This window comes from Mixophyes fleayi, chromosome 7 (assembly GCF_038048845.1).
Source record: "Mixophyes fleayi isolate aMixFle1 chromosome 7, aMixFle1.hap1, whole genome shotgun sequence".
Lineage (NCBI taxonomy): Eukaryota > Metazoa > Chordata > Amphibia > Anura > Limnodynastidae > Mixophyes > Mixophyes fleayi.
In genome coordinates this window covers 6,454,540-6,481,636 of record NC_134408.1, presented here as the reverse complement: position 1 = coordinate 6,481,636, position 27,097 = coordinate 6,454,540, and the positions used below count along the sequence as shown (strand labels likewise).

The 27,097-nt window shown below is 41.0% G+C and overlaps 2 protein-coding genes across 6 annotated transcripts in view; one reads left to right on the top strand and one right to left on the bottom strand.

The window, feature by feature from the left end:
* Positions 1–296: 296 nt before the first annotated feature.
* LOC142097181 (uncharacterized) lies at positions 297–3,073 on the bottom strand. Its single transcript, XM_075178816.1, has 3 exons — positions 1,928–3,073; positions 1,618–1,701; positions 297–1,024 (listed from the first exon to the last, which is right to left on the bottom strand). The coding sequence occupies exons 1-3, from the start codon at positions 2,430–2,432 to the stop codon at positions 396–398; spliced, it is 1,218 nt and encodes a 405-aa protein (XP_075034917.1). The 5' UTR covers positions 2,433–3,073; the 3' UTR covers positions 297–395.
* Positions 3,074–11,899: 8,826 nt separating this feature from the next.
* Positions 11,900–27,097, top strand: part of LOC142097176 (RING finger protein 112-like) — a 42,762-nt gene continuing 27,564 nt past the window's right edge. Inside the window, exons 1-9 of one of the 5 annotated variants that reach the window (XM_075178807.1) lie at positions 11,923–11,982; positions 14,866–14,880; positions 15,227–15,324; positions 18,322–18,612; positions 18,721–18,915; positions 19,861–19,992; positions 20,592–20,696; positions 20,805–20,855; positions 21,786–21,842. In XM_075178807.1, the coding sequence (XP_075034908.1) occupies positions 15,316–15,324; positions 18,322–18,612; positions 18,721–18,915; positions 19,861–19,992; positions 20,592–20,696; positions 20,805–20,855; positions 21,786–21,842 (840 nt within the window). In that variant the 5' untranslated portion in view covers positions 11,923–11,982; positions 14,866–14,880; positions 15,227–15,315. Of the gene's footprint in view, positions 11,983–14,865; positions 14,881–15,226; positions 15,325–18,321; positions 18,613–18,720; positions 18,916–19,860; positions 19,993–20,591; positions 20,697–20,804; positions 20,856–21,785; positions 21,843–27,097 lie in introns of those variants that run through there. The other 4 variants (XM_075178808.1, XM_075178811.1, XM_075178809.1 and 1 more) reach the window with 4 other exon arrangements.

The window sequence follows — 27,097 nt, the reverse complement described above, 5'->3', positions numbered from 1 at the left end:
ATAATCTAGCATTACATCAATTTACCCCACCGATTAGTGCAGTACACACTGAAGCAGAAGGGGTCTGTGTCACATCTGGTGATGTGCAGAGCACAGAGGGCGGAAGGCAGATTAGAGTCCGTCTCATTACAAACTACTACACAATAGGAAAAACATTTATTTCTCTAAAATGTGTTTGATGTGAGTGCAATGTTTGTGACAGTCAGAGGGCAATGTGTAAATGATTTGAGTGCCTAGTTTTTTAAAACATCACTATACTCTTGTTTAATTAGCAGAAAATAAACACTGACACCATAGAAATTTAACTGCATTTATTGCAGTACAACACAATAAATAATAAAGGATAATGCTTATACAAAGTAAAAAAAGCATGAGGCAATAGTCATGTGTTAGCGCTAGCGACGCCTTTTTGCTTGCATATCGCTATGTCTTGCCCCACTCTCTCCTCTGCCTCGCCCACCCCTGGTGCGAGCACCTCTCCTTGGAGGAGTACTCTGTGCCGATCTGCTTGGCGTACTAGCGGTACTTGTGGTGGCCGAGGAAAAGGGTGCAGGCAAGCGGGCAATGAGTTCTTGCTGCAGTTGGCCTGCCAGCCGGGTCAGGTTCGCATTCCCCTCGCGAACGGAGGAATTTAATGCCTCCACAGCCCCAGTCATTTGGGCCATCTGCAGATTGGATTGCTCCCAGGCATTAGCCAGACGATTGATTGCAGCAGGAATTTGGCTATTTGTGCGGTGTATCCGCCTCAACTGGGCCGCAATTTGGGAAATGTTGCGAGTTTGGCTCTCCATGAAGACTGATTGCTGCTGCTGGAAAGCACCAATAGACTGCGCCATTTCACGGGCTGGGTCCATACTCTGAGGTGCCGGCTGCTGGTGTGCTGGGGCTTCAGCAGGGCCAGGTGCAACATCCTGGAAACCAGACACAGGGGCATCCACTGTTTCCAGGGTGATTATGGTTTGCTCATCTGGCTCAGGGGACATTTGGAGGGACTCCACCTGAGGTGCCTGGTATGAAGAGGGCCCTGTGTATGAAAATGACGGTAAGTATATAGGATATAATATGTTTGTATATTGCATTCTGAACACTTGATAGGAAAGAATAATCTTTACAAACTACAGATTGTTTCACAATTTTTGCATTAATGATTTATTGTCCTATGCTACCTGCTTAAGGATGCACATATTATCCTTTTAATACCCAGTATCATATGAACTATGTATGGTTGAGGGGGCTAAAAAAGCATAGTATTTTTAACCTACAAATATTGTGATTTATTACGCAATATCTGGCTAGACCGTGCCTTGGGGTACACAAATCCTATTTCAGTCCTCCCTCTGTGTAGTACATGCTGGGTATTTTGACTTAACTGCGTGTGTAAAAAAGTGAAGACGTTGCCTATAGCAACCAATCAGATTTGAGCTCTCTTTTTGTAGAATGCAATAAATAAAGTAAAGGTATATTCAGATTGGTTGCTCTAGCCAACATCTCAGTTTAGTAAATGTAGCCCTAAGGTCGCATAGCACACCATATTTTAACAAAAAAAACATTGCCAGCAACATTTCCACAGAAAAACAATTAACTCCATTATTTAGCACAAAAATATAAATCACACACCTGCTTGCTCTTCTGTGGCCGAATCTCTGACTGAAGGTGGAGGTGTAGCTGTAGGAATGGGACTCAACTGTGGTCCAGGTGAATCTGGATGTATTAGAAAAAGCATACAATGTATTTGCAGCAAAAAGCCTTTTACAAATAATAAATCTTTGGAAGACATGTGTTTGCACATTAAAAAACAGTTATAAACAAAATTATTGCCCTTTAAATACTGATTGAGTAAAAAAAACACTTTTATATGGAAAAAAGACACTTTTACAATAAAAAAACATTTTCAATATTGTTAGCTTAAAAAGGACAAATCACTCACCAACTCCTTGGGCAAACGAGGGCGAATCTGTGTCTTGCACATTAATTCCCTCCACTATTTCACGGGGCATTATCTGCCGCAGCTCCTCCTCATAGCTGGTATATTCAACGCGAAGAGGGGGGCCACCACCCGTGCGTCTTGTGGACCTCCTTTCCTGGGCCATTTTTTCCTTCAACCTCCTCTTAATGTCCGAAAATCTCTTGCGGCAGTGCGCCACTGTCCTCTTTAGTGGGCCCACCGCGTTAACAGCGTCGCACACTCTCCCCCACAATTGGTGGCGCCGCCTTAGCGGAGTCCGGGCTGCCAGGTTCCCCAAGATCACCTCGTAGCAGGGAATGATATTGTGCACCAACACACAATTCTCATCATGTGAGAAGCGCACATTCCTCCCTGTCTTGGTCTTCCTGCTCTGTCCTGTCTCCTCAACCTCTCCCTCTCCCTCCTCTGACCCCTCAACCTCCATCTCCCTCTCCTCAGCCTCTGCTCCCCTCCTCTCTCTGGACATAATGACAAAGAAATGTCAAACACACAAAACACAGAAAGACTTACAAACACAAAGGACAAACTACACTAAGTACAGACACACTCTCCACACAATCACACACAAGTAACACAGACAAAGGACAAGTCAAATACAAAAAAGACAATACCGAAAATAAATGAGAAAATAAATGTACAAAACAGGAAAAAACCACAGGACTACTCACACTTCTCTCAGATACACAAAGCCACCAAACTCCAACTCACAAAAACTCTCAGCAAACAACTCTCCTCCAAACTCCTCTCACAAAACTCCTCAAACCCCTATCAAAGAAAAAGTGTCAGGCCAGTGGTTTATATAGGGCTTGTGATGTCAAATCTCCTGACTTTGAAAATAGCCAATAGTAACAGGCCATGAGGCAGGTGTAATTTTCAAAAAAACCGCCTTTACACGAAAGCGCCGTCATTTAAAGCAAAAGCGCCATGTTCTATTCAAAGCCGCCGGCGGCTTTGAGCATTACATCCCGCCGTGACATCGCCGGCGGCTTCAAAATGAAGATCAAATGCGTCCATTAGTAAATCCGGCTGTTTCATATGCAAACACGCCGGAAAACCGCGGCGATGCATGGCGGCTTCAAAACGCCATGCATCACGCCTGATAGTAAATCTAGCCCCTTGGGTCTGAGCCATTAAGGTAAGTAAGGCAAAAAAGGAGTAAATTTGTTTCTGGACAAACAATGTTACAATGCAAGGGGTGCAGATTAGTTTACTAGTTTACACATATATTAAATACTGGCTGTTTTTTTATTCACACACAATATCTTATTTATTTTTACACTGAAATGTAAAGTTGATCTAGGACATGCTCTACCCAACTATAAATCTGTCCCCACAATTTAAATTTATCTCCCCCTCCAATGCAACATGGTTTTGCCAAGGTGCAAAGTTACTCATTTATTTATTTTTCTTTACTTTCCTTAATGACTCAGGCCCCTTGAGTGTAAGTTACTACTAGAATTCTACAAGATAGTTAGGAGTAATTTCTAAGACCAGACCTTCTATTTTATCATTCAAGTGTAATGCCCATTCTTGCCCTACAACTGCGCTTTAGTGTAGAAGGATGTTGCAAATAAAAATGATAAGAAATTATATCACAGTGTTTAATGATGTAATAGTGTTTGAAGTTAATATGCTAGACATGTCAGATATTCAAATTAGAAATTTATTATTAGCGATAAAGTTGTATACTTTGCTGTGTGAGTTGGCACAATAACATCTAATCAGCCGAGCAGAGAATGGTAGCTGACGATGTAGTTACATGATTCAGCTGAAGAGATATAAAGGGAGCTGACAGGTGTCAGCTGAAGAGATATAAAGGGAGCTGACAGGTGTCAGCTGAAGAGATATAAAGGGAGCTGACAGGAGTCAGAGAGGTTAAGAGACCATCCACATTTCAGCTACTAAAGGGATAATAGCTAGAGAAATATCAACTATACAGAGATACAACAAAAACAAAACATAACCTGAGAATAATCCAGTACCTGAAGATGTATCGCATCTTGTGAGTTTTGGATTCTAGAAGTACTGCCCTCCACGGCGATCCAGCTCCATTTTGCAGACAGGGCCCTCTTAACAACAGTATGGACCCCCGGGCAAAGCAGTGCACCTGGGCCCCTATATATATTTACACACGTAAAAAAAAAAGTGATTTTATATATATATATATATATATATGTATGTGTGTGTGTGTGTAAAAAAAAGTGATATATATGTATATATATATATATATATATATATCACTCTTTATTTACACACACACACACACACATACTGGTCAGCCGTCAGCGTCCCTTGAAATAATTAAAAAAAACAAAAACTCTTAACTTACCTTATTCTCCGATACGATCCTCTTCACTTTTCTTCCAAGTCACTGATGCTGCCTGCTGATTAAAGTTGTTTTTGCACTGGGGACTCCTCCGTGCTGCGCTCCGCAATGGATGTCGTCACGCTCGACATGCACTGCGAGCACCGCACGGTGGAGGAGACCAGGGAGGGAGCCGGATCGGCAGCTGACCGCAAGGTAAGTATTTTCGTCTTTTTTTTTGCAGGATTTTTTTTCTAGTGCTGCTTCTAACGGGCCCCCTGGCTTGCAGGGCCCCCGGGCACCTGCCCATTGTGCCCAATGGAAGAGATGGCCATGTTCGCAGAGAGTCAGAAGGGGTAGCAAGGTTCTTGGCAGTCTCTAGTACAGTTGGGCAGCGTCATAGCTAGAAAAGAAAGAGGAAGGGTAGCAGAGTTCTTTAAAGTCTCCAGTGACATTCTACTGAGACATAGCTCACACAGAAACAGGAGAGGTCCATTGCTCCATTGCTAATTGTCATTGCTGAAATAGAAATAATAGGGTTAGCAGTGTTATTCAAAATCTGCAGTCACATTTTACTGTGTTATCAAAATGGATTCACAGCAGTACACAGAAGAGGAGGTGCACTAAGCAGCTGCTGGCACCAGTCATGATGATAGTAATCCTTCTATGTCATCTGTTAAAGCCTATGTTAAAGTGCTTAGTGTTTTTAAGTCAGGGAAACAAAAATGTAAAAAACACCTTTTACCTTGGTAAAGAAAAAAAACACCTGTAATCCAGGCAAAGTAATCTGCAGAAAAAAAATAAAATTGCCAACATGCCATTCTACACAGGCAGTGGCAAGGAAAGAATGAGGCCTTCGCCTTTCTCTATGAGTGCTAGTTCTGCAACTGTCATTGAGGCAACTTCTTGTAAGGTCCAAAAGTGGTGTCCAAATACTTTTACGTGTAAAAGCCAAGATGGAAGAAAACAGTAAGGCATTAGAGGAAAATGTATGTTCAGACTCAGAAATGATAAAAATGCCTGAGGAGAGTCTATCAACGAGTATATGTGTAAGCCTGACCTTTCTGATAGTGTACCCATAAAGAAGGCCCCTTTCAGCATTTCTGCAGATGTGTGCATGAGCAGCCCAAGTGTAGCTGGTGATACACAAATTGAGGATGCCACTTTGGAATTGCAACAGGATAAGGGGATATTTGTGTAGCTGACGAGGGCGCTAATGAGGATGTTGATGAGGATGTTGTTATTTGTGTAAGTTCTGCACTAGTGAAAGCAGTTCTTGCAAGTGATAAGAAGAAGGCCATTGTCATGCGAAGGCCATTGTCATGCCTGGGCATAAGACTAAAAAATTCACGGCTTATGTGTTGAATTTTTTGTACCCAAATCCTGACAACAGTTGTCTAGCCATTTGTAGCATTTGTAAAGCCACAGTCAGTAAAAGTAGGGACCTTAACTATCTAGTAACCTCATCCATGTTACGCCATTTGACGCAAGTTCATTGCAAGCTGTTTGGAAAATCGGAAACTTATGCTAAAAAAATAACAGCAAGCAGTCCAGCATCAGCTAGGTCCGTCCTCTCAGCTAGATCCCGACACCTGCAATCTACACCCACAACACCTTCCTCATCAATATCCTCAGTAGCAATCAAAGTTAGTCCTGCATCCAATTTGCTGAGGCTAGATGACTTCTTCACTGTCCTGGATTCCTCAAAAGAATTCTTGAGCCTTAGTCCCACTGCTGCTGCTGGGGGTGGATCTTTATCCCTCGAAGCAGACCAAGAAGAAGACTACTAGTAGTTTACAACAATTGACTATTAAACAATCCTTTGCAAGAGGAAGCAAGTATGAAAGCTGTCACCCAGTCTCAAAGCGGATCACAGACGCCCTGGCGACTATGCTAGTATTAGATTTGCATCCATTATCCACTATTAATGCAGCTGGTCTTAGACAGTTACTAGATGTTTGTGTCCTCGCTACCAAATTCCATCACAACACCATTTTACTAGAAAAGCTATTCCTCACCTCTACCAGAAGGTTCGTAAAAATGTTATTATTGGGCTACAAAATGCCATTTTACCGACTGTACACTTAACCACAGATATGTGGACAAGCGGAACTGGGCAAACTAAGGATTATATGACTGTGACAGCCCACTGGCTTAGTGATTCGCCTTCAGCAACAGGAACAGCAGCAGCATGTACCCAAGTATGTCACATTTTTCAGAGGCAGGCTACTCTGTGTATCTCCAGCTTCACTAAGAGGCATACAGTTGACAATCTTTTGCAAAAACTAAGGGATGTCATTGCAACTCTCCTCAGGATATGTAATTTCTGATAACACCACCAATATTGTGAAAGCATTAGAGCTGGGTGAATTCCATCACATTCCCTGTTTTGCTAACAATAAACTTGGTGGTGCAGAGCTTTTTAAAAAATGACCGGGACGTGCACATTTCCGGCATTCAGTAACAGCATGTAGGAGACTGCAGCAGCTACAAGAGCAAGTTAATTTGCTCTGCCACCAACTAAAGCAAGAGGTGGTAAGAAGGTGGAATTCCACCCTGTATATGCTTCTGAGGATCTAGGAACAGCAAAAAGCCATCCACGCTTACTCCACAAGCCATGACATTGGAAAAGGAGGGGGATGTATTTTATTCAAGCGCAGTGGAGAATACTTTCCGTGTTGTGCAAGGTGCTGAAACCATTTAAAGTAGTCACCTGTGAAGTGAGTTCAGACACTGCTAGCTTGAGCCAAGTGATTACCTCAATTAGACTTTTGGAAAAGCAATTTGAGAAACTGAAGGAGGAGATTAAACAAATCAATTACGCTAAGTATGTCGGAGATGTAGATCAAGTTCTTTATTCGCTTCACCAAAATCCAAGAGTTATCAAAATCTTGAATCGGATCACTACATTTTGGCGACTGTGTTTGATCCTAGGTTTAAGAGCTATGTCTTCTCTTTCTTTCCAACTGACCCATATCTGAAGAGGTGCAAGGAGCTCCTGGTGAGCAAGATGACAGCTCAAGTGTTACGTGACAGGACAGCATCTCCTCCTTCAATTTCTCAGTCAACTGCTGCTAGGAAAAAACTTGGCTTTCTCAAGAGACCCAGGGATGATGCAGATGACTCAGCACAACATTTTGATATTTGGTCTGGTCTAAAAGAATTGACAAAAAAATGGGACACCTCTGTCGTAACTCCACCTGATCCTACTATCAACATCCAAAGGATGATGGAGGATTATTTTAACGACAGCATAGAAATAGACACAGCAGACAGTCACTTTACATACTGGTAGGAAAAAAAAGGGAATTTGGAGACCCATGTACCAACTCGCTTTGCACTGCCTAAGCTGCCCACCCTCCAGTGTGTACTCAGAAAGAGTTTTCAGCACAGCCGGGAACTTTGTCAGCGATCGGCATAGGAGGCTATTTCCTAAAAATGTGGAAAAGATGATGTTCATAAAAATGAATTACAATTTCTACGAGGAAGGCCTTTCCAGCCAATTACATCAAACTACTATGTAACTACTGTAATGGTGGATTCCAGCAGTGATTAATTAATAATGTGTGTGAAGATGATGTACACACTGATGAGGGTGAGGGTGAGGCTGAGGATGATGACAACATCTTGCCACGGTAGAGTTTATTAACAGCACTTTTGGATTAGGTGCCTTAAGTCCATTGTTAGCTTGTTTTTTGGGTGCCCAAACAAACCAAGCACTTCAGTCACAAAAGTGGCACTGCTTGTCGCTGGAGTGCCTGGTTTGTTAAACTGTACATGTTCTTTTCAATATCTTACATAAATGTGGGTGGGAGGGCCCAAGAACAATTTCATCTTGCACCACTTTTATTTTCTGCCACTGCTGTGTGGCAATGTTTCTTAGATATGCTATGAACTGCTGTGTGTTTGTGACGTTGCTCTGTCGCTTAGCATCCAGCCAGCTCGCTGCAGTCTTTGTCTAAAAGTGTATGAAAATAATATTATGACCTGTGAGGTGGTCAAAATTTAGTTCAAATGACTGGAAATTAGTGTTATTGAGGTTAATAATAATGTAGGAAGAAAAAAGAAGCAAAATATGTGATTTTAGCTATTTTCCTAAAAAATACAGATCCAAAACCAAAACACGGGGGTCAGTGAACATCTCTACCAGAGATATAGGCGATAGCAATCAAAGAATTTTATATTACACTCACTAAAATCATAAAATGTTCATATAAGTCCTGGCCAGGTGAATTTATTGTCAGACTACCATAGTATCATATGAGTAACACATATAGAGAGTGGATTCAAAAATAAGGGTCTAAATCAGTGGTTCTCAAACTTTTTCAGTTCGCGGCACCCTTAGAGTCTCCAAATTTTTTCAAGGCATCCCTCCAAAATAATTATTGAGCAGTCCTGTTTTAGAAGTAGTTGGGTCAAAAAATTATAATAAGTATTTAGGTCAGAACAGAAATACTTATTTAGTTGCAAAAATGCCCCCTCTGCATCCAGATACACTGCTGCCTCTGCATCCAGACACTCTGCCCCCTCCCTATCCAGACACACTGCCCTCTCTCACACTGCCCCGTCACCCTGTCCCCCCTCCTCTGCCCTCTCTCACGATGTCCCCCTCCTCTGCCCTCTCTCACGATGTCCCCCCTCCTCTGCTCTCTCTCAAGATGTCCCTCCTCCTCTGCCCTCTGTCCCCCCTCTGTCCCCCTCCACTGCCCCTCTCACGCTGTCTCCCCATCCACTGCCCCACTGTCACTCTCCTCTGCCCCGCTGTCACTCTCCTCTGCCCCTCTGTCCCTCTCCTCTGCCCCGCTGTCACTCTCCTCTGCCCCTCTGTCACTCTCCTGTGCCCCTCTGTCACTCTCCCTCTCAATCCTCTGCCCCGCGCCAGACATAAAAAAAAACAAAGAACACATAAACTTACCAATCCGTCGGGCGCCGGGACCCAGCAGCCTCCTCTCTCCCGCAGCTGTAACTGAATATCGACGTCAGTAACAAGCTGCTGCGGGAGAGAGGAGGCTGCTGGGTCCCGGCGCCCGACGGATTGGTAAGTTTATGTGTTCTTTGTTTTTTTTTATGTCTGGCCCGCGGCACCCCAGTGACAGCGCCGCCGCACCCCTGGGAGCCGCGGCGCACAGTTTGGGAACCGCCGGTCTAAATATTGATACTCCAGTATTTAGTAACAGAAGAGAACTGTGATACTAATTGTGGATTACTATTGTGTCTAGGACTGCTGAGAGCATATAGGAGTTCTGTATCCTTAATGCTGAAAACTCAGGCTAATAAGACCATTATACCATTAGGAATGTACATCATAGTTTATTGCTGAGCCCAGCTAAGAAATCAACTTATTTGTTATAATTTTATAAAGCAATATTCATATTAAATTGATTGTTACATTAATGTATTGGGTAATTTAAGAATACAGTAACTTAAGTAAGGTTTTAGAGAATTGTCTTCACTACTGCATTTTATCTCTCGTCAGAATCTACCACCAAACCCTTCCCCAATAAGTATTTTCTCACCCAGCGATCAGTTTCACTTCCTCTGTGTCACGAGCCAGATGGCTTCTTTTTAACCATTTGCCCTACTTTTGTTAGTTAGTATGAAAAAATGAATCATTTTCTGCTATTGTCCCCTTACAGGAAATTATTGAGCTTTCTAGTCTTAATGATACCAATGATATTTTCTGGTAGTGCGAACTCCTCTGAAAAAACAAGCTATGATTTATGTGGGTGCGGCACAGAAAAATTACTGATATGGATTGTGGAATGTAATGAGCACAAAAAAATGCCAAAATAAGTTCAGTCCAGGGCTGAATAAATGCCCTAGCAGTGAATAAAGTGGCAATATACCCTCCTTCCCACCCTTCCTGCTACTTGTCAAGCAGCCAGACAAACCCTCCACTGGCCATGTGCGCCACATTGCCAGGCATCGGGGTACTATTCAGGGACCCGGCGGCGGTTGCTGGTGTCACCGCCGTCGGTAATTAGAGCAGCCTCTCATTTAATTAGAGAAGACTCTGGCACCATTAGGGGTGTTATAAATTGAATGGAATTTGAATTAATTCAAGCAATCAATATATATATGTGCTTAAGCTTTCAACAGTCAATATAAGTTAATCGCCTGCAGGGAAGAAATAGTCTGTTCAGTGAGGCCTTACAAAGAAAGTGATAAGACACATTCTTCGTGTTTATCTGTACCAAGGTACCAGAAGACTAGATTAAACTAGGTAAGCAATCAAAAACATTGGTTGGCAGCAGCAGGCAGCCAATAACTAGGGGGGCTGCTATAATGTTGAGGGAAGAGGGGTGTATGTTGCTATAATGTGTGAGGGAGTGGGAGGGTCTTAGTATATTGTGTGATATGAGGGAAGGGAGAGGGGCTGTCTTGATAGCACTTTGGTGGGAGGTAGGCTATTAATATAATGGTGGAGTTTAGGTGAGAGCTAATTATTTTATGGGTGCTATTTTATTTGTGGGGGGATGATGGAGCAATTTAATTTATTGGTGGGGCCTATTAAATTAAGATGGGGTGACAGGACCTTTAATTTATTACAGGGATGGTTTGGGGCTATTAATTGAATGTGGAGCTGAGTTTGGGGATGAGCGCTATTTATCAAACATGATTATGAATTGCTTAATGCCAGAGATGGTTGTGGGGAAATGCTTATATTAAACGTACATGTTATTAATTTATTGTTGGAGCTGTTTGGAGTGAGGGAAATAGGTTTAATAGGCCTTTTGAAGACAGGAAGTTTTAATTAAAGACGTGCTGCTAGATTTCCTGCATCTAAAAACAAGATGCAGGACATCATAGAGGTTCTAGAATTGCACAGATAAAAGTAAATATTGTTAGCTTTGCAATGCATATAAATCCATGTTTGTGTAAACACATATCATCTGATACTGTAATTCCAAGGACGCTCAACTCTGTTACTCAGGATCAGAGTAGGGAATCTGCCCCCCACCCTGGCTGGTCCAATACTGGGCTACTTTGGACTGGTCACTGGCCTACAGTGTTGGACTTGCCCACTAGGACACCGGGAAAACCACTGGTGGGCCCCACTGCCCAGTAGCTCTGCCCCCTTTCCATAGACAAGCCGGTCTGCCACAGTCCCTCTTCCCTGTGCAGGGTCAGAGCTGCATGTGTGTGTTGGAGATGAGCTACACTGTGTGGTAGAACTGTGCTGGAGAGAGTAAGGGGCTGTATATATCTCTGTATTGCTGCAACCATTATGATTATCATGCTAGAGGAAGAGGAGTGCAAATAAAGAGTTCAGTTTGTGTTAGAGATGGTCTGGCGCCCTGAAATTATTCTGACTTTTATTATACTGCACCACAAAGTGACATCACCTGTGTCCCACTACTTACAAAGAAACACCTACTTATGCAGGAACACCCTGGTCATTTACATCCATGCCTATCAGCTATCCAGGGCTATATTAGGATATGCACTCTTTAACCTGTGCACCTCAAATTACACACAATGACAGGGGGTTACATATAGATCATATGTAACTTATATAAAATGTTTTTTTTTACATATTTAATTGAATAAAGTTTTATTTTTATTTTTTTGCTCAGGTTTTATCCATCGATTAATAGGAAGAGGAGGTTGGTTTCACTGATTTACTTCCACTTTTGGTTCTGTCTTACTATATATACCAGAGCACAGTGAGAGAGTGCAGACCACGAAAACAAAGGGATACAAACATACAGTAAGTATGTGATATTACACTGTGAGATCAGTAATATAGAGAGATACAGCGAGTATACAGAGTGTCTGGTTATATTACAGTGTGAGAGATCACAGATCAGGAATACAGAGAGATACAGGGAGTATACAGAGTGTCTGGTTATATTACAGTGTGAGAGAGATAACAGATCAGGAATACAGAGAGATACAGGGAGTATACAGAGTGTCTGGTTATATTACAGTGTGAGAGATCACAGATCAGGAATACAGAGAGATACAAGGAGTATACAGAGTGTCTGGTTATATTACAGTGTGAGAGAGATCACAGATCAGGAATACACAGAGATACAGGGAGTATACAGAGTGTCTGGTTATATTACAGTGTGAGAGATCACAGATCAGGAATACAGAGAGATACAAGGAGTATACAGAGTGTATGGTTATATTACGGTGTGAGAGAGATAACAGATCAGGAATACAGAGAGATACAGGGAGTATACAGAGTGTCTGGTTATATTACAGTGTGAGGGAGATAACAGATCAGGAATACACAGAGATACAGGGAGTATACAGAGTGTCTGGTTATATTACAGTGTGAGAGATCACAGATCAGGAATACAGAGAGATACAAGGAGTATACAGAGTGTCTGGTTATATTACAGTGTGAGAGAGATAACAGATCAGGAATACAGAGAGATACAGGGAGTATACAGAGTGTCTGGTTATATTACAGTGTGAGAGATCACAGATCAGGAATACAGAGAGATACAAGGAGTATACAGAGTGTCTGGTTATATTACAGTGTGAGAGAGATCACAGATCAGGAATACAGAGAGATACAAGGAGTATACAGAGTGTCTGGTTATATTACAGTGTGAGAGAGATCACAGATCAGGAATACAGAGAGATACGGGGAGTATACAGAGTGTCTGGTTATATTACAGTGTAAGAGAGATCACAGATCAGGAATACAGAGAGATACAAGGAGTATACAGAGTGTCTGGTTATATTACAGTGTGAGAGAGATCACAGATCAGGAATACAGAGAGATACAAGGAGTATACAGAGTGTCTGGTTATATTACAGTGTGAGAGAGATCACAGATCAGGGATACACAGAGATACAGGGAGTATACAGAGTGTCTGGTTATATTACAGTGTGAGAGAGATCACAGATCAGGAATACAGAGAGATACAGGGAGTATACAGAGTGCCTGGTTATATTACAGTGTGAGAGAGATCACAGATCAGGAATACAGGGAGATACAGGGAGTATACAGAGTGTCTGGTTATATTACAGTGTAAGAGAGATCACAGATCAGGAATACAGAGAGATACAGGGAGTATACAGAGTGTCTGGTTATATTACAGTGTGAGAGAGATCACAGATCAGGGATACACAGAGATACAGGGAGTATACAGAGTGTCTGGTTATATTACAGTGTGAGAGATCACAGATCAGGAATACAGAGATACGGGGAGTATACAGAGTGTCTGGTTATATTACAGTGTAAGAGAGATCACAGATCAGGAATACAGAGAGATACAAGGAGTATACAGAGTGTCTGGTTATATTACAGTGTGAGAGAGATAACAGATCAGGAATACACAGAGATACAGGGAGTATACAGAGTGTCTGGTTATATTACAGTGTGAGAGAGATAACAGATCAGGAATACACAGAGATACAGGGAGTATACAGAGTGTCTGGTTATATTACAGTGTGAGAGATCACTTGGGGGTATATTTACTAAACTGGGTTTGAAAAAGTGGAGATGTTGCCTATAGCAACCAAACAGATTCTAGCTTCCATTTTGTAGAATGTACTAAGTAAATGATAAATAGGATCTGATTGTTTGCTATAGGCAACATCTCTACTTTTTTATACTTGCAGTTTAGTAAATATACCCCCAAGTGTTCTCTCTCTGTGTTAATGTATTTCTGTATCCTAGGTTGTATTTTTTTGGAGTCTAGTGTTACTATGTTTATCATTTCATTCAACAACTGTTTTCCTATCTGTATCCATTTTTCTATATTTGTGGCCATCCCTGTAAGATAAACATTGTTACATTATGAATGGTAATAGAGGAGTGGATTAGTGCACAAAATCACTCTCATGTGTAAAACGACGTTATCATTTATGCTGGTCAAAAGAAATCAATCTACATTTATTAATTTTCAAGTAGCAAAAAGGAAATGGAGGCTTAGATAAATTACAGTGATAAAGGATTTTTTTTATCACTGCAATAACATCGTTTTGCTAGGAAAGGGTTCCTTTTTTTGTAAAATTATTTTTTACTTTAAAAGATAACATTGTTGTTATATATTAATTGAAATGTCCAGTGAATACTTTGTGTTGCAATCAAATGTATGTAGCACCCAATACAAACTGAGCTGTTATTGTGTGTTAGGGTTATTGTGTGAGTGCTACCACCTATTTCCGGAGTCATGAGGTTGGGATATACGGTTATTCTATGTATATTATATAGGTCAGTATATAATATAAGATTAAATGTTTCAAACCAGGGGCTTCTTGTTGGGCTTTGAGAGGTTGTGGTGGAGACGGGCTTTAGCTTCCTGACGGGGGGACTGGGGGGGGGGGGGAGACTAGCTGTGGTGTAAAAGCATGCCAATCAGCAACCATAATGACATATTTGTGTGACAGTTGGGCACTCTCGTCAGGGAGGTTTAATTAGTAATAATAGCCTAGTGAGCCAAAATAGCTATTGTTGGCCTCCACCAATAAGAAGTGTCTGACTATTTTAGTTCAATAAATTGTCGGTTTTGGGGATGTCTGATGGCTGGTTGGTCTTGCACTATATTTGCCGCCATTTCAATTTAATTTTCAATACAATTTGTGACCTTTCATTCACTAAACAACTGTCTTGTGTCTTTATTTTATTTAGGGAAGATAACGCTTGGTAAGTGCAATACGGTAAAAGTTAAAGTATATCAACCACTAGGCGGCTTACAGCTATTCTGCTCTGATTTCTCTTATTAACAAGGAGTTTTTGGCTCACTGAATATTTTTTTGTTTTGTACACAATTCTCTGTAATCTGTAGAGACTGTTGTGTTTGAAATTCCCAGAAGATCAGAAGTTTCTGAGATACTCAAACCACCCCGTCAGGCACTAAAAATCATTCCACTTAGATCACATTTCTTTCCCATTTTGGCGTTCGGTCTAAATAGGTCAGTCTAAGATTATTCTTATTGGTATTAATCACTGTAATAAACTGTTTAAATTCCTCTTAATCTCCCTTCCACAGAATAAAATATCTTTGCTGTATCTCAACCAGTTAAGAACCCGGTCAGTATACATTCGAAGATTATCGCTAAATACAACTTCCCATTCTCAATGGCCAAGGTACAAATTAACGAAAGTCGGGAAAATTTTTCTCCTGTCCCTTAATGCTTTCCACTTTTACATATATGTTTGTGAGTGTATGTATTATGTATTGATATTTTCATGCATATCAATATATAATGATCTTCTTTATTCCAGTCATCACAGATCAATCTATAAGTCTTTTTTTAATACTTTCCTAGTTTTTTTACTTTTTGGCCACATAATGCTCCTCTTTACTCCAATTTTGACTTCAATTTTTATTTTTATCATTGTATAAGATCTTTGTAGCGTCTTATGAAAAGGGTTCACATTTGTATTCTTTCTTACTGTGATCGATTGTGGCATTTTCATTGGTGTGAGACACTATTGGTTAAGGAGGCCATCAGTCAGCGCACTGAAGGATGATGATTGGCCAGTAGGAGTATAAAGAGTTCCCTTGGCGGCATACCCGGGATTTCCCTCTGAAGAAACAGTAGTGAAACGTACGTCACGGTTGACATATGTGTGACGTTGATACCTTGAAGTAGGGAACGCTGGCGGTGTTACATGTTACTAATACTGGCAGCTTAACTGTGTCTCTCATAAGCTTATAGTAGGAGTTTTATATGGGATCTTGGACAAGGCACCTTATATTGGCTATTATATATCACTAAGCATAGGGTTGAAATAACCTTTTTATTCCAGCCTGACAGCTTATGGCTCAAAGAGGAGGGGTTGGATTAGGTCTCCCGGAATCCCGAGAGAGCTGGCGATTCTCCCGCATCTGCCAACATCACTAAATTAAAGCCGGCATGTACGGGAGGAGAAGGCGGGGCTTCACGATTTTGCATAATTTTGGCACCGCCTCTGTATTACTTGTTTGGGGTCTTTTTACAGTCGTAAAAAGACCCAAATCAGGCATTGCGTCACCGGGGGTGGGGCCAAAATGATGAAATTTGCGAAGCCCCACCCCTTCCACCCCTCATGCCCTCCAGGATCTGCCGGACCCGGGCCAACATAAGGTTGGCAAGTATGAGCTAAGTCTGTCAGCCCCTTGTAAAAGAAGGAGGGATATTAACCGATTGGTTGGCAGCCCTCATTCATTAGAGATACGTCTCCTCCTCAGGAGTGGTCTTAGTTCGGCAATACATCACTGTTATTCTGTGAGCACTAGAATAACACAGGGCGCCGGACTTCGAATGTAGAGCTATGATATTAACCCTGTCAGGTTTATGAGGCACTGAAAAAATATTTTCCGGAGGGAGCAGTTGTCAAGCGCTATGCAGTTATAACTTACATATATCAACTGGCTGACACCAAAATGATTGCACCGCTAATAATATGATGACATGATCATGGGGCTAGGCAGGGGAGGGCTGGCAAACTTTAGCCCGGGGGGCAAGATTCGACTCAGCAGTTTATTTTAAAAGAAAAAAAATGCAAGTGGCCCAGTGACCCAGTCCAAGATAGTCCACTATTGGACCAGCCTGGGGGGGCAGATGTCCCCCTGCCCCCCAGCCCAGCCTACCCCTGGGGCTAGGTGATGAACCCCATGAATTGTGCTAGACACGTACATGATAAGTTTAATAACCGATTCTAATATAGTGATATTTAAAATGTCAGACATCTTGTCTAGGTTAGACACTTTGATATTAAAGGTGACTGTCCCCCTTTACTAGAATAATATGTAGACATACAGCTTCCAATCTAGCTGTGTGTTGCTTATAATACATATCTTTCCTTTAAAATAATAATTTCTATATTATCGTTTGCTTATTTATGAGGGGATACACAACTATGCCAATATAAATATTAATTGCAGATCTGCATATAGTATAATGTGAGGATCTGAGACATTTCTTATACTTTTGATATATAAATATGTAATCTTGCAGCAGACAATAATCTTAGAAACAAGCAGTTCCCACTGAAGGGCATTATTATTTTAACTCACATGTGTTTTGTGTGGTTGTTATTGTTCACCATATAAGTACATATATATTTTTATACAAGTTAACCCGTGCATGATACTCATGCATTCTAGTCAAATCAAGCTACTTAAGGTCTTAAAAAGGTTCTTGTCATGCATTTGGGCCATAGCCCAGGCCTCCTCAGGGGAAGAGCGTTACTTCCCGACGCAAGTGCCCTTTTTAATGTGTGTTCATGAGGTAAAATTACCTCATGAAAATGAGTTTGAGCCCTCAACTCGTAAATTTAGCCTTTACTACCCCTCCCACGGGGGAAGGGGGGATGATGGAAGTTAACTGACTTCACTATTCTAATTTTTTTGTCAAATAATGTCAGTATACCAAATTTCAGGTCAATTGGATGAGTCCTTTCTGAGAAAATAGTTTTTACACACACACACACTAACACACACCGCTAGGCTTTTACTTTTATATATTAGATAATGCTAAGAATTTAGTAGGTCAGTGTATAACTCCGCCCAGCAGGTGGCACTGCAGCTTGTTTTTTTTTTTTCACACACAGACTAACACATGCCGCTAGGCTTTTATATTATAGTTTTCACTTTCTTTTTTACTAGACAATATATTACATTTTGAAATAAAGGTTAAGTTTTACCCCAAATAAATAAATACAGACTGGAGTGCTCATACATCTCTCTCATTTGGATTTTGTCCAAATATTTACATCCGTAAATGTATATCCCTGTTCAATTTTGGTTTTAAATCCTTATATCATGGTTTGAAAGCTCACGTCATTCTTGATTTTTCTCCTGTTCGATTGACGATCATGATTTCTACCTCTATTTATGTACAATAAAGGCTTAGGGCTAGATTTGCTAAGCTGCAGGCTTGAAAAAAGTGGGGTTGTTGCCTATAGCAACCAATCAGATTCTAGCTATCATTTTGTAGAAAGTACTAAATACATGACAGCTAGAATCTGATTGGTTGCTATAGGCAACATCCCCACTTTTTCACACCCGCAGCTTAGTAAATCTAGCCCTTAGTGTCTCTATATTAGTGTCAGTACTTTGTTTTGATTTGTATTTTTTCCTGGATATATCTGCATTAGGCTGCCATGCCTCGAGAGGGCGCTGCTGGTTTCTCCAAGCTAGAAGAGGATATTACATGTTCTGTGTGTCTTCAGGATCTCAGTGAGCCAGTTTCTATCTCCTGCGGACACACCTTCTGCAGCGCCTGCATCACCTCCTACTGGGCCACCACACAACCACAAGGATACCTGTGTCCAGAGTGCAGGAAGATCTGTCCTAAAGACCAGCTCATACCGGCCTATAGACTCAAACATCTGGTTACAAAGGTCCAACTAATGGTCAAAGAAGAAAAGGACAAACAGGAAAAGATGGTATTACAGAGTACAGTTGTTATACTAAATATAGCGATTGTGCAGTAGGAAAGTCCATATACTGAAAATAATAATCCAGGAAATATATAATTGTTTTTTGTTTTTTAGGCTCCTCCCTCTGCTGTCCAGCTGGTTTACACTGATGCACAGGGCCAGCTGCACTTAGATGAATCCACAGTACAGAGCTGTTTCCTGGACAGTGAGATTGCGGATTACCCCCTGTGCCTCATCTGTGTGATCGGGGAGAAGCGACGGGGGAAATCCACTCTGATGAATTATATTGTGAGAGCCCTTCACAGCCAGGTGAGAAATACACAGACTGGACATTGGATGGGAGAGATTGATCCTCATTATTATGAAACTAAATGCACAGGAAAAAAATATTTCCATGAAGGGGGGATCTATTTGTTCCCCAGATCAACTGATAATATACAGACTTAAATCACTTGCACATTCTCCGCATTTGTTGGCTTGTAGAAAGTCTGTCTCTAGTCACCGACTAAGTCAACTGCTCTGCTATCAGTAGTGAATGTTCCAACATATTTTATTACATCTCCCACATTGAAAATTTTCTGGAGAAATTTAAAGCAAATATCTGGTTCCTACCTTGGGCGGAGAACATCCCTGAATAGTTGAAGGCTTGGGTCTGTCTTATTAGTCATGTTAGGCAAATCCATAGTTGGGTAGCGGCAAAGAAGATGTCTTGTAGGCTGCAGGGACAGGTGTGGTTAGCATAGGGGAATCAAAGATTAGGTCAGAGGCATAACTAAGTGGATGTCAGGGAGAGTGTTTTGAGATGAGGATTGAGGTGTTGTTTGGGCCTTTGTAGGTGAGGGTGACTCAGCTCACTCCCAGACTCAGACCTCATTTTCCCTTGCAGCTGGGTGCTTGTAATATGATGTAATTAGAACATCAGCAATGACCTCTAGGCTTGGAATTTGTTAATGAAATAATAATAATATTTGTTCTGTTATCTAGGCTGCAAGGATAGTATAGCATTGAAGGTGGTTGGCTAAGAGTTGGGGTTTTGGTGTTTGGTTCATTGTCTTCAGCTTGTCCATTATCCGATGTTTTGTTAACTGATTGCTAGCTGATTGGCCTGTAGTGTTTAAATTACAATATATCTCCTTGTCCTGTTTGACCATGTTATGAATTGTGTATCATTATCCGTCATAAAGATACATCATGTGGCACAGTATTTTTGGCAGATAAATTAATTAAATTATTTTTTGTATTTTCCCTATGTAGGAGAAAGAACAGCCAGTCAGTCTGGGGAAAACTGATGAACCCCTAAATGGGTTTATATGGTCACAAGGGATAGACAGCCTGACCAAGGGGCTATGGGTATGGAACAGACCTTTTATCTTGAAGAGGAACAAGGTAACATTTTCATTGCTATTTTGTAAGATATCAGTTGTGTCTCATACATAAATATATTTTATGGTTTTATCTTTTCAGTATACTATACTTGAAATAATTATATATCATGTATAAGAGCAATATTCAGCTTTTATTGGGAATATTATACAAATAAGAGGCAGGAAGCAAGCATTGGGCAGCCTGGTGGCTTTTTGGTTAGCATTTCTGCCTCACAGCACTGGGGTTATGAGTTTTATTCCTGACCATGGCCTTATCTGTGTGGAGTTTGCATGTTCTCCCCGTGTTTGCGTGGCTTTCTTCTGGGTGCTCCGATTTCCTCCCACACTCCAAAAACATACTAGTACTAGTGTGGGAGGAAACCCAGGCAAACACAGGGAGAACATACAAACTCCACACAGATAAGGCCATGGCCGGGAATTCAACTCTGCATAGCTATAACTGTATTAGAATATCTTCTTTCTGAGTTCTATAAACTGAAGGCCGCCCACACACAATGGATAATACTTATTTTCTCCTTAATGCTTTCTTTAGATAGAACATCTACTTAGTTTGGTGAACTGTTACTGGCACCATGACCATCTTTCTTCCTCTCTCCTCAGATGGCCGTGTTTGTCCTGGACACAGAGGGGTCACTGGATATTGAGAGTGACCGAAACATTTGCATTAAACTGTCTGCTTTGTCCATGCTCCTCAGCTCATATCTGGTACTAGCTTAGTATTTAAATTTATTTTTCTAGCAAACAATAGGATGGCTCTATGAGAAGTATTTATATTTTGCACCACTATGTCTACAATTTATTTCTAATTCCCAGATTTTCAACATTACTTCAAGTTTGAAAACTACAGATTTGGACAATCTTGAGGTAAGGTGTCTTGAAGATCTCCAATATCTTGAGATTAAATTGTATTAGATAGTTTCTAAGATTGTAAAGTTGCGAGCAGAGCTCCCTTACCTCTGTCTGTATTAGCCAGTATTGTTTTATTACTGTGTCTGTTCCCAATGGTACAGCACTATGGAATATGCTGGCGCTATATAAATAAATGTTAATAATAATAGTAATAAAAATGACTACTTAAGGAAAAGGTTTGTGTATTCCACTGTAGCTTAAGTTCCATTGCCACCTAAGTGGCAGAACATTTACATTTACCAAATTAAAATGGCCCCCACCACTCTGCAGCCTCACAGCTCCAGTTTCTGACCAAGGATGAGATGTACCCTGGAGCACTGGAATCAGGGCTGGATTAAGCCAATGTAGGACCCTGGGCTAAGAGCCCTCAGGAATTTGTAAAGGCCCCCCCCCAGCCCCAGTGTATCACCTCCGCTCCCCCCATACATAGAAACTTACCTTATCCTCTTCGCTGCAGTCTTCAGGATCCGGGCGACACCTCTTCTTTCTTCTTGTCCAGCTGTCAGGGCGGGCGCGGTGCCCAGCGTGCTTTTTAGTGAGGAAGTCTCACTAGACCTTTACTAAGCAGCATGCTGCGCACCACGCCCGCTGCTGCGCACCACGCCCGCACTGACAGCAGGGCAGCTAACCGCATCACATTTGCCGTTAGCTGCGCATGACTAATTTAAATGAATGGGACCCCATTAATTAAAAATCTTTGCTAAATCCCTCCGGCTGCCCGAGGCCCCTGGGCTATAGCCCAGAAAGACCTATATGTTATTTCCGGCTCTGCCTGAAATACGGTGACTGCATGGACAGGGAAAACAACAAGTATGATGTATATATTAATGTAGAATGATTACTACATATTGTTTCTAATTACATCAACGTGTAATTTGTAACCAGATGTATCTTGAAATCTCTAAGCTGACAGGAAATGTATATTCCATGAAACATCTACAGGTAATTGAAACTATTAGTTCTTCTATATTACGCTGATCACATTATTATTAATGGCTACTAACATCCCAGCATCTTCTTATAGTATCTATAGAACTTTATTTCTCCCATTATACATTAAACACCACATATCTACTATCTTATTTTCCTTATAATCTGCTATTAATTAGCCTATGTCAACAAACATGACAATTTCACCTGTCAATTCAATCCCACAAACTTCTAATCCTCTATTTCACTTACACAAACATATCACTTTCATCATCCCACTTCTAACCACAGTTCCAGGCTCCATCCCACATATTTTCATCCACAAATGACTTGCTTTACCCTGCACATACCATTTCTATCCCATCAATCTCTCATCCAATCTCATACCTCCATGCTCTGCACATTACTCTCATCCCACCAATATCTAAACGTAACACTCCTTTTCCTGCTCGAGTGTGTGTACAGATTTGTGTCCTGTCTGTATATAAACTTTTACCTTGTTTGCTTTGTTGCGCACTTTAGTCAAGGGCAGACCTAGATTTTTTTTAGGGGGGGGGAGGGGGGATTTAGTGCCCCATCCCCTTTTCCTCTTCTAGCAGTGTCCCCGGTGGCTTTCTCCCTGTCTCTGTCGAAACTAAATCAGATTGTTCACGTGTAAGTGTCAGTTTATCACTGAGTTATGTGCTCATCAGCTGGAGAGGAATAAATACACTGCATGGTTTGCGTGTACAATTAGCTCTGCTTTATTAGTTAAAGGCCACTATCTATTTAGCAAAAATCACGTATTGCAGAAAACTACGCCCCAAAAGGTTTAACCACTCATGTTCCCTTTACACAGATGTTGTTACATTCTCTCATTTTCACACAGGAATACAGGAGTTGGCTTATTTCCTGTGCTGCCATATTCAAAGCCATAAGCACAGTCTCCTGCAAACAATGAATAACTCCTACAGACTAGCTGTATCTAATCTGTCTTTAAGCTATAAGTGAACAAAATGGCTATAAGGCAACAAGATGGCGTCAGCTTAGCAAAATCCCATTTCTCATTTCCCATCTTTTTATTCATTATTTGCCCTAACACTACCTATCAGAGATCACATTCTTGCTGTCGCTTTTAATGGGTACTTATACACATACACCCTTCTAACAGAGCATATGCATAGGGATGCCTAAAACTAGATACATAGAACAACCCATCCCCCACCAATTGCAAGTCCATTATCCCTCTTCCAGCTGATATTAATAGATGGTCAATGAGTTGACAACCGTCTTGCACCCGCTGCATGTCCTGATGTCAGATCTTCACATATATCAGTGAACATGAGAGGCTCTGGGGCCTCCTGTGCTTCCTTTTTGTCTTCTAACTATGGATTTCTTAGATTGTCCATTGTGCTGTATATCTGCATAAGGATAAACTTCAGTAATGAGCATGTGGATTCCAAGGAAAAGGTTCTTGGTTTCTGCACTGATCACAACTGGCTGTAGTACTGAGAGTTCCACAAGGTTCACACTCACTAGATGGGGTGTACAGTACAGCGGTCAAGACAGATGTGGTAACTTTCATTTCTCTGGAAGAGAAACACTTAGCTTTACTACACTTGTTAATAAGCCACATCATCAATTTTATTAGTATATATATATATAATAATAAGGATTAGTAACAGTCCTTGAAGTACAACATGTATTAGACCTGATAACCATCCTCCTATACCCTTGAACCAATCGGCCAGGTACAGCCATGAAAACTATCCTTCTAGATAATCATCTCCAGTGTGCTCCTTTAAAAATTTATATTTCATGTCTTAATTTTTTGTAAGTGTTCATCAAACATATCTCTGGATCATCTGCATCACTAGTTAAAAAGGTGCAACCCTGGGCTTCAATTTACATATTTAGGGTCAGGCAGTACCCTCCAGACTAAGCTGTCAGTAGTCCAATATTAACCTATTGTCTTGTGTAAATGTAATAATGTGTTGTGCCACAATACTCACAAATACATTTCTGTATTGGGTGTAAACCCCTACAGTCATGGGTTGCTCTTTTCTTATTTGGTTGGGTTAAACTTTCATATTAGAATTTTCTCATTATATATAATGATCTCTACATTACTGTTGGCGTGAGTCTGGTTCTTCCAGACCTAGCTTTCCTTTCTAGACTAGTACACATCTACAGCCTACAGCAAAGGAACATAATGTGCAATCAATATTCCTCCTGCTAATATCAATAAACTCCACTCTCTTTGACCTTTAAAAAACTTGTAGAATACATTTTACTCAGACTCCCCTTGTCTGAAGATCTTGCATTGGGATGTGTGTATTCAGGTATCATTTCTCTGTGCTTCCACTACCATGGGAGTCATCAATAAGACCTGGAAAGGACTCTTATATCTGGGTTCAAGACTCTTCCTGACGTGCTTTTTCACGACCACCCAGTGCCCTGGTTGCAGTTTATGAGTACCTGCATCAAAATTAGGGCCTGGAATGGAAGAGATCACTTGACCATGTATTTCAGTTAGTTGTTTCTATAATAAAGCAACATAGTTCAACAAATCACCATGTACATGATGTAGTTGCTATGGAAAGTAACAGCCTGTTCTATGTGCTGTGCCAAACAGTATCTGATTTGGTGCTAAACCTGTGTCTTTCCTAGCAGTGTTTCTTACTGAGTGCAGGGCCATATGTAAACATGAGATACGTGGCAGGCCTGTTTCAGCCATTATTTTCTGCATTTTAAATTTCAGAGTACCATTAAAGCTCTCCCCGAACTTTGGGGGTCTGTGAGGGGTGTGAAGGGCAGATATGATTCCCATGTCTTTTAATAGTTCCTGGAATCCTTGCCCTGTAAAGTGTGTCCCTCTGTCACTTACAATGACCTCTGGTATCCCATATCAGCAGATTACCTCACTCGTAATTATCTTGGCTACTGCTTTAGCATTTGCTTTCCTATACAGCCACGTCTCCAGCCAGTAACTAAAGAAGTCGACACAGGCGAGCACATTCTCAAAGCCCAAGCATTTGGAAAGTTGTATAAAGTCTATCTGTATCCTCTAATAGGGATACTGTGTCTGGGGTGTGGTTTTCCATGGGACAGACTTACCTGGGTCCTTCTGTGCACAGATTAGGCATCCTGACACTAACACCTGTGCTGCTTGGGCGAACCCTGCTGCTATCCATAACCTGTTAGTGAGTACAACCATAGCATCTTTTCCCAGATGCACTTTCCCGTGTGCTATATTGGCCATAATGAGATAAAGTGCTTTTCTCAGACACAAACGCTGACCTTTACACCACTCCTTGCACTTCTAGTGCTCCATGTATTGCCCAAGTCTTTTTTTCATTCTCTGTTGCTTGTCTCTGCAATAGTTGGAGTGTGGTCTTGTCAAACTTGGGGTCAGGGGGTCACCATGTAAATAGACTCCCCTTCGGGTACTGGAGCTATGGCGGCTTCTCGTGCGGCCTGGTCTACCAGTCTATTTCCCTTAGGTTCGAGGGTAGTGTCTCTGTGTGTGTCTTCACCTTTATCACTGAGTTTGGAGGGCGGCTGGAAAAGTGAATAGTGCCCTGGTATGTTCAGCATATTGACTGGTTTGCTTGCTGAACCCATAAGTCCCCACTTTTCCATATAGGGCCATAATCATGTGTAATCCAAATGCATAACTTGAATCAATGTAAATATTTACTCTTTGTCCTTTTGCATATATGCATGCAAGTGTCAAGGTCTTTAATTCAGCTTCTTGCGCTGACATGTGACTCGGTAGAGTCAGTTGAATCACTATTTCTGTGTGTGTGGTTACAGCACACCCTGTATAAGAAACACCATCTATGTGATAGCGTAAGATGTCTGCATTTGGTAGCGGTGTATCTTTAATGTCAGATAAAACCAAAGATTCTTGTCTCATTAGTTCTACACAATCATATTCAGAAAAATTTTGTGTTTGCATTTTTTTCTTTCTGGTCAAGCTGGGATGGGATTCCCTCAAATCCCTAGGGGAATCCCGATATATATAGTTACTTCTCCCATCTTTTGAAACTTGCTGCAATAAGGCAGCAGGATTCAACATTGTGCACCACTTAAGTGTAACGTTACAGGGAGTTAGCAGTGCTACTTCATATTTGGTAAGTCTGGCTGCTGAAAAGTGTATGGCATGTGGCACCATTAGGGTTACTGGGTGCGCTAGCACAATATCTGTACTTTTTCCAAACACCATGGCCGTTGCAGCCACTACTCGTATGACGGGGTCTAATTGTGCAGAGTAGTATGCAAGTGACCTTAGCTTGCGACCATGTATCTTTGTCAGTACTCCTTGTGTGTGTGCACTTACTTTATAACAAAATAATGTGAAAGGCTTGTCATAATCTGGCAAAGTCAGTGCTGGTGCTGAAGTTACTTCAGTTTAAAATTGGTTAAACATTTGGTTCTGCTCAGAGGAGAGTATAAATGGCTTGTGATTATCCAGAAGTGCTAATGCAGGAGCACAGATAATAGCTCATAAAGTCTTAAGGCTTTTTTTCATTTATGTACAAACATTGAATTCCCACCAATGCATTACCGTACCCATGATACAAAGAGATATTTACAGTATATGATGATTATAGCACAGTAAATAAGGGCAGTGAATGTCTTTACAACACTGATTGACTCAAAACTATTATGAGGATAAAAAATAAAAACCTTTTATTATCTACCATAATTTGACATTACATTGCTTTACTTTCTTTCAAACCATCTAATATAAAATTTGGTTAAAAAAAGCAAAAACAAACCCAAACACTATTTCATATTCAACTATGTTAGTCCATTTCTCCTTTTCTCTTTAAAAGCACAGTAGTCATTACTCAGCAGAGTATACGTTATTTAAATCATTCATTAGTTTATACTTATGTTTGTTGTGGCTGGGGACCAAAACATATTGCAAACTTCTATTCATTGGAAGTTGGATCAATGCAATCTGGATTGCCTAAAGAGTCTTTGTAGCTGGAGACCTTCTGTGAAGAATTTTTTTTTTTTGCATAGAGATTACCATTTATTCATTAGGAATTACAGTAACTATCATGCTTGTATCAGTACACCGTTATCAGGTAACCAGCAAACATTTTTTGCAGTAAACAGCTGCTAAAAACTTAACTGTGACGCTATGCGTTCCATGCCATGATTTCCTCAAAGGAGCAGTACCTAATCTCACAAACAGGGAATGTCAAAGTGACGAGACCTGGGCATACAAAGCCACTCCTTTCTCATCATCACCTAGTACAGCCCCCTTGAATGAC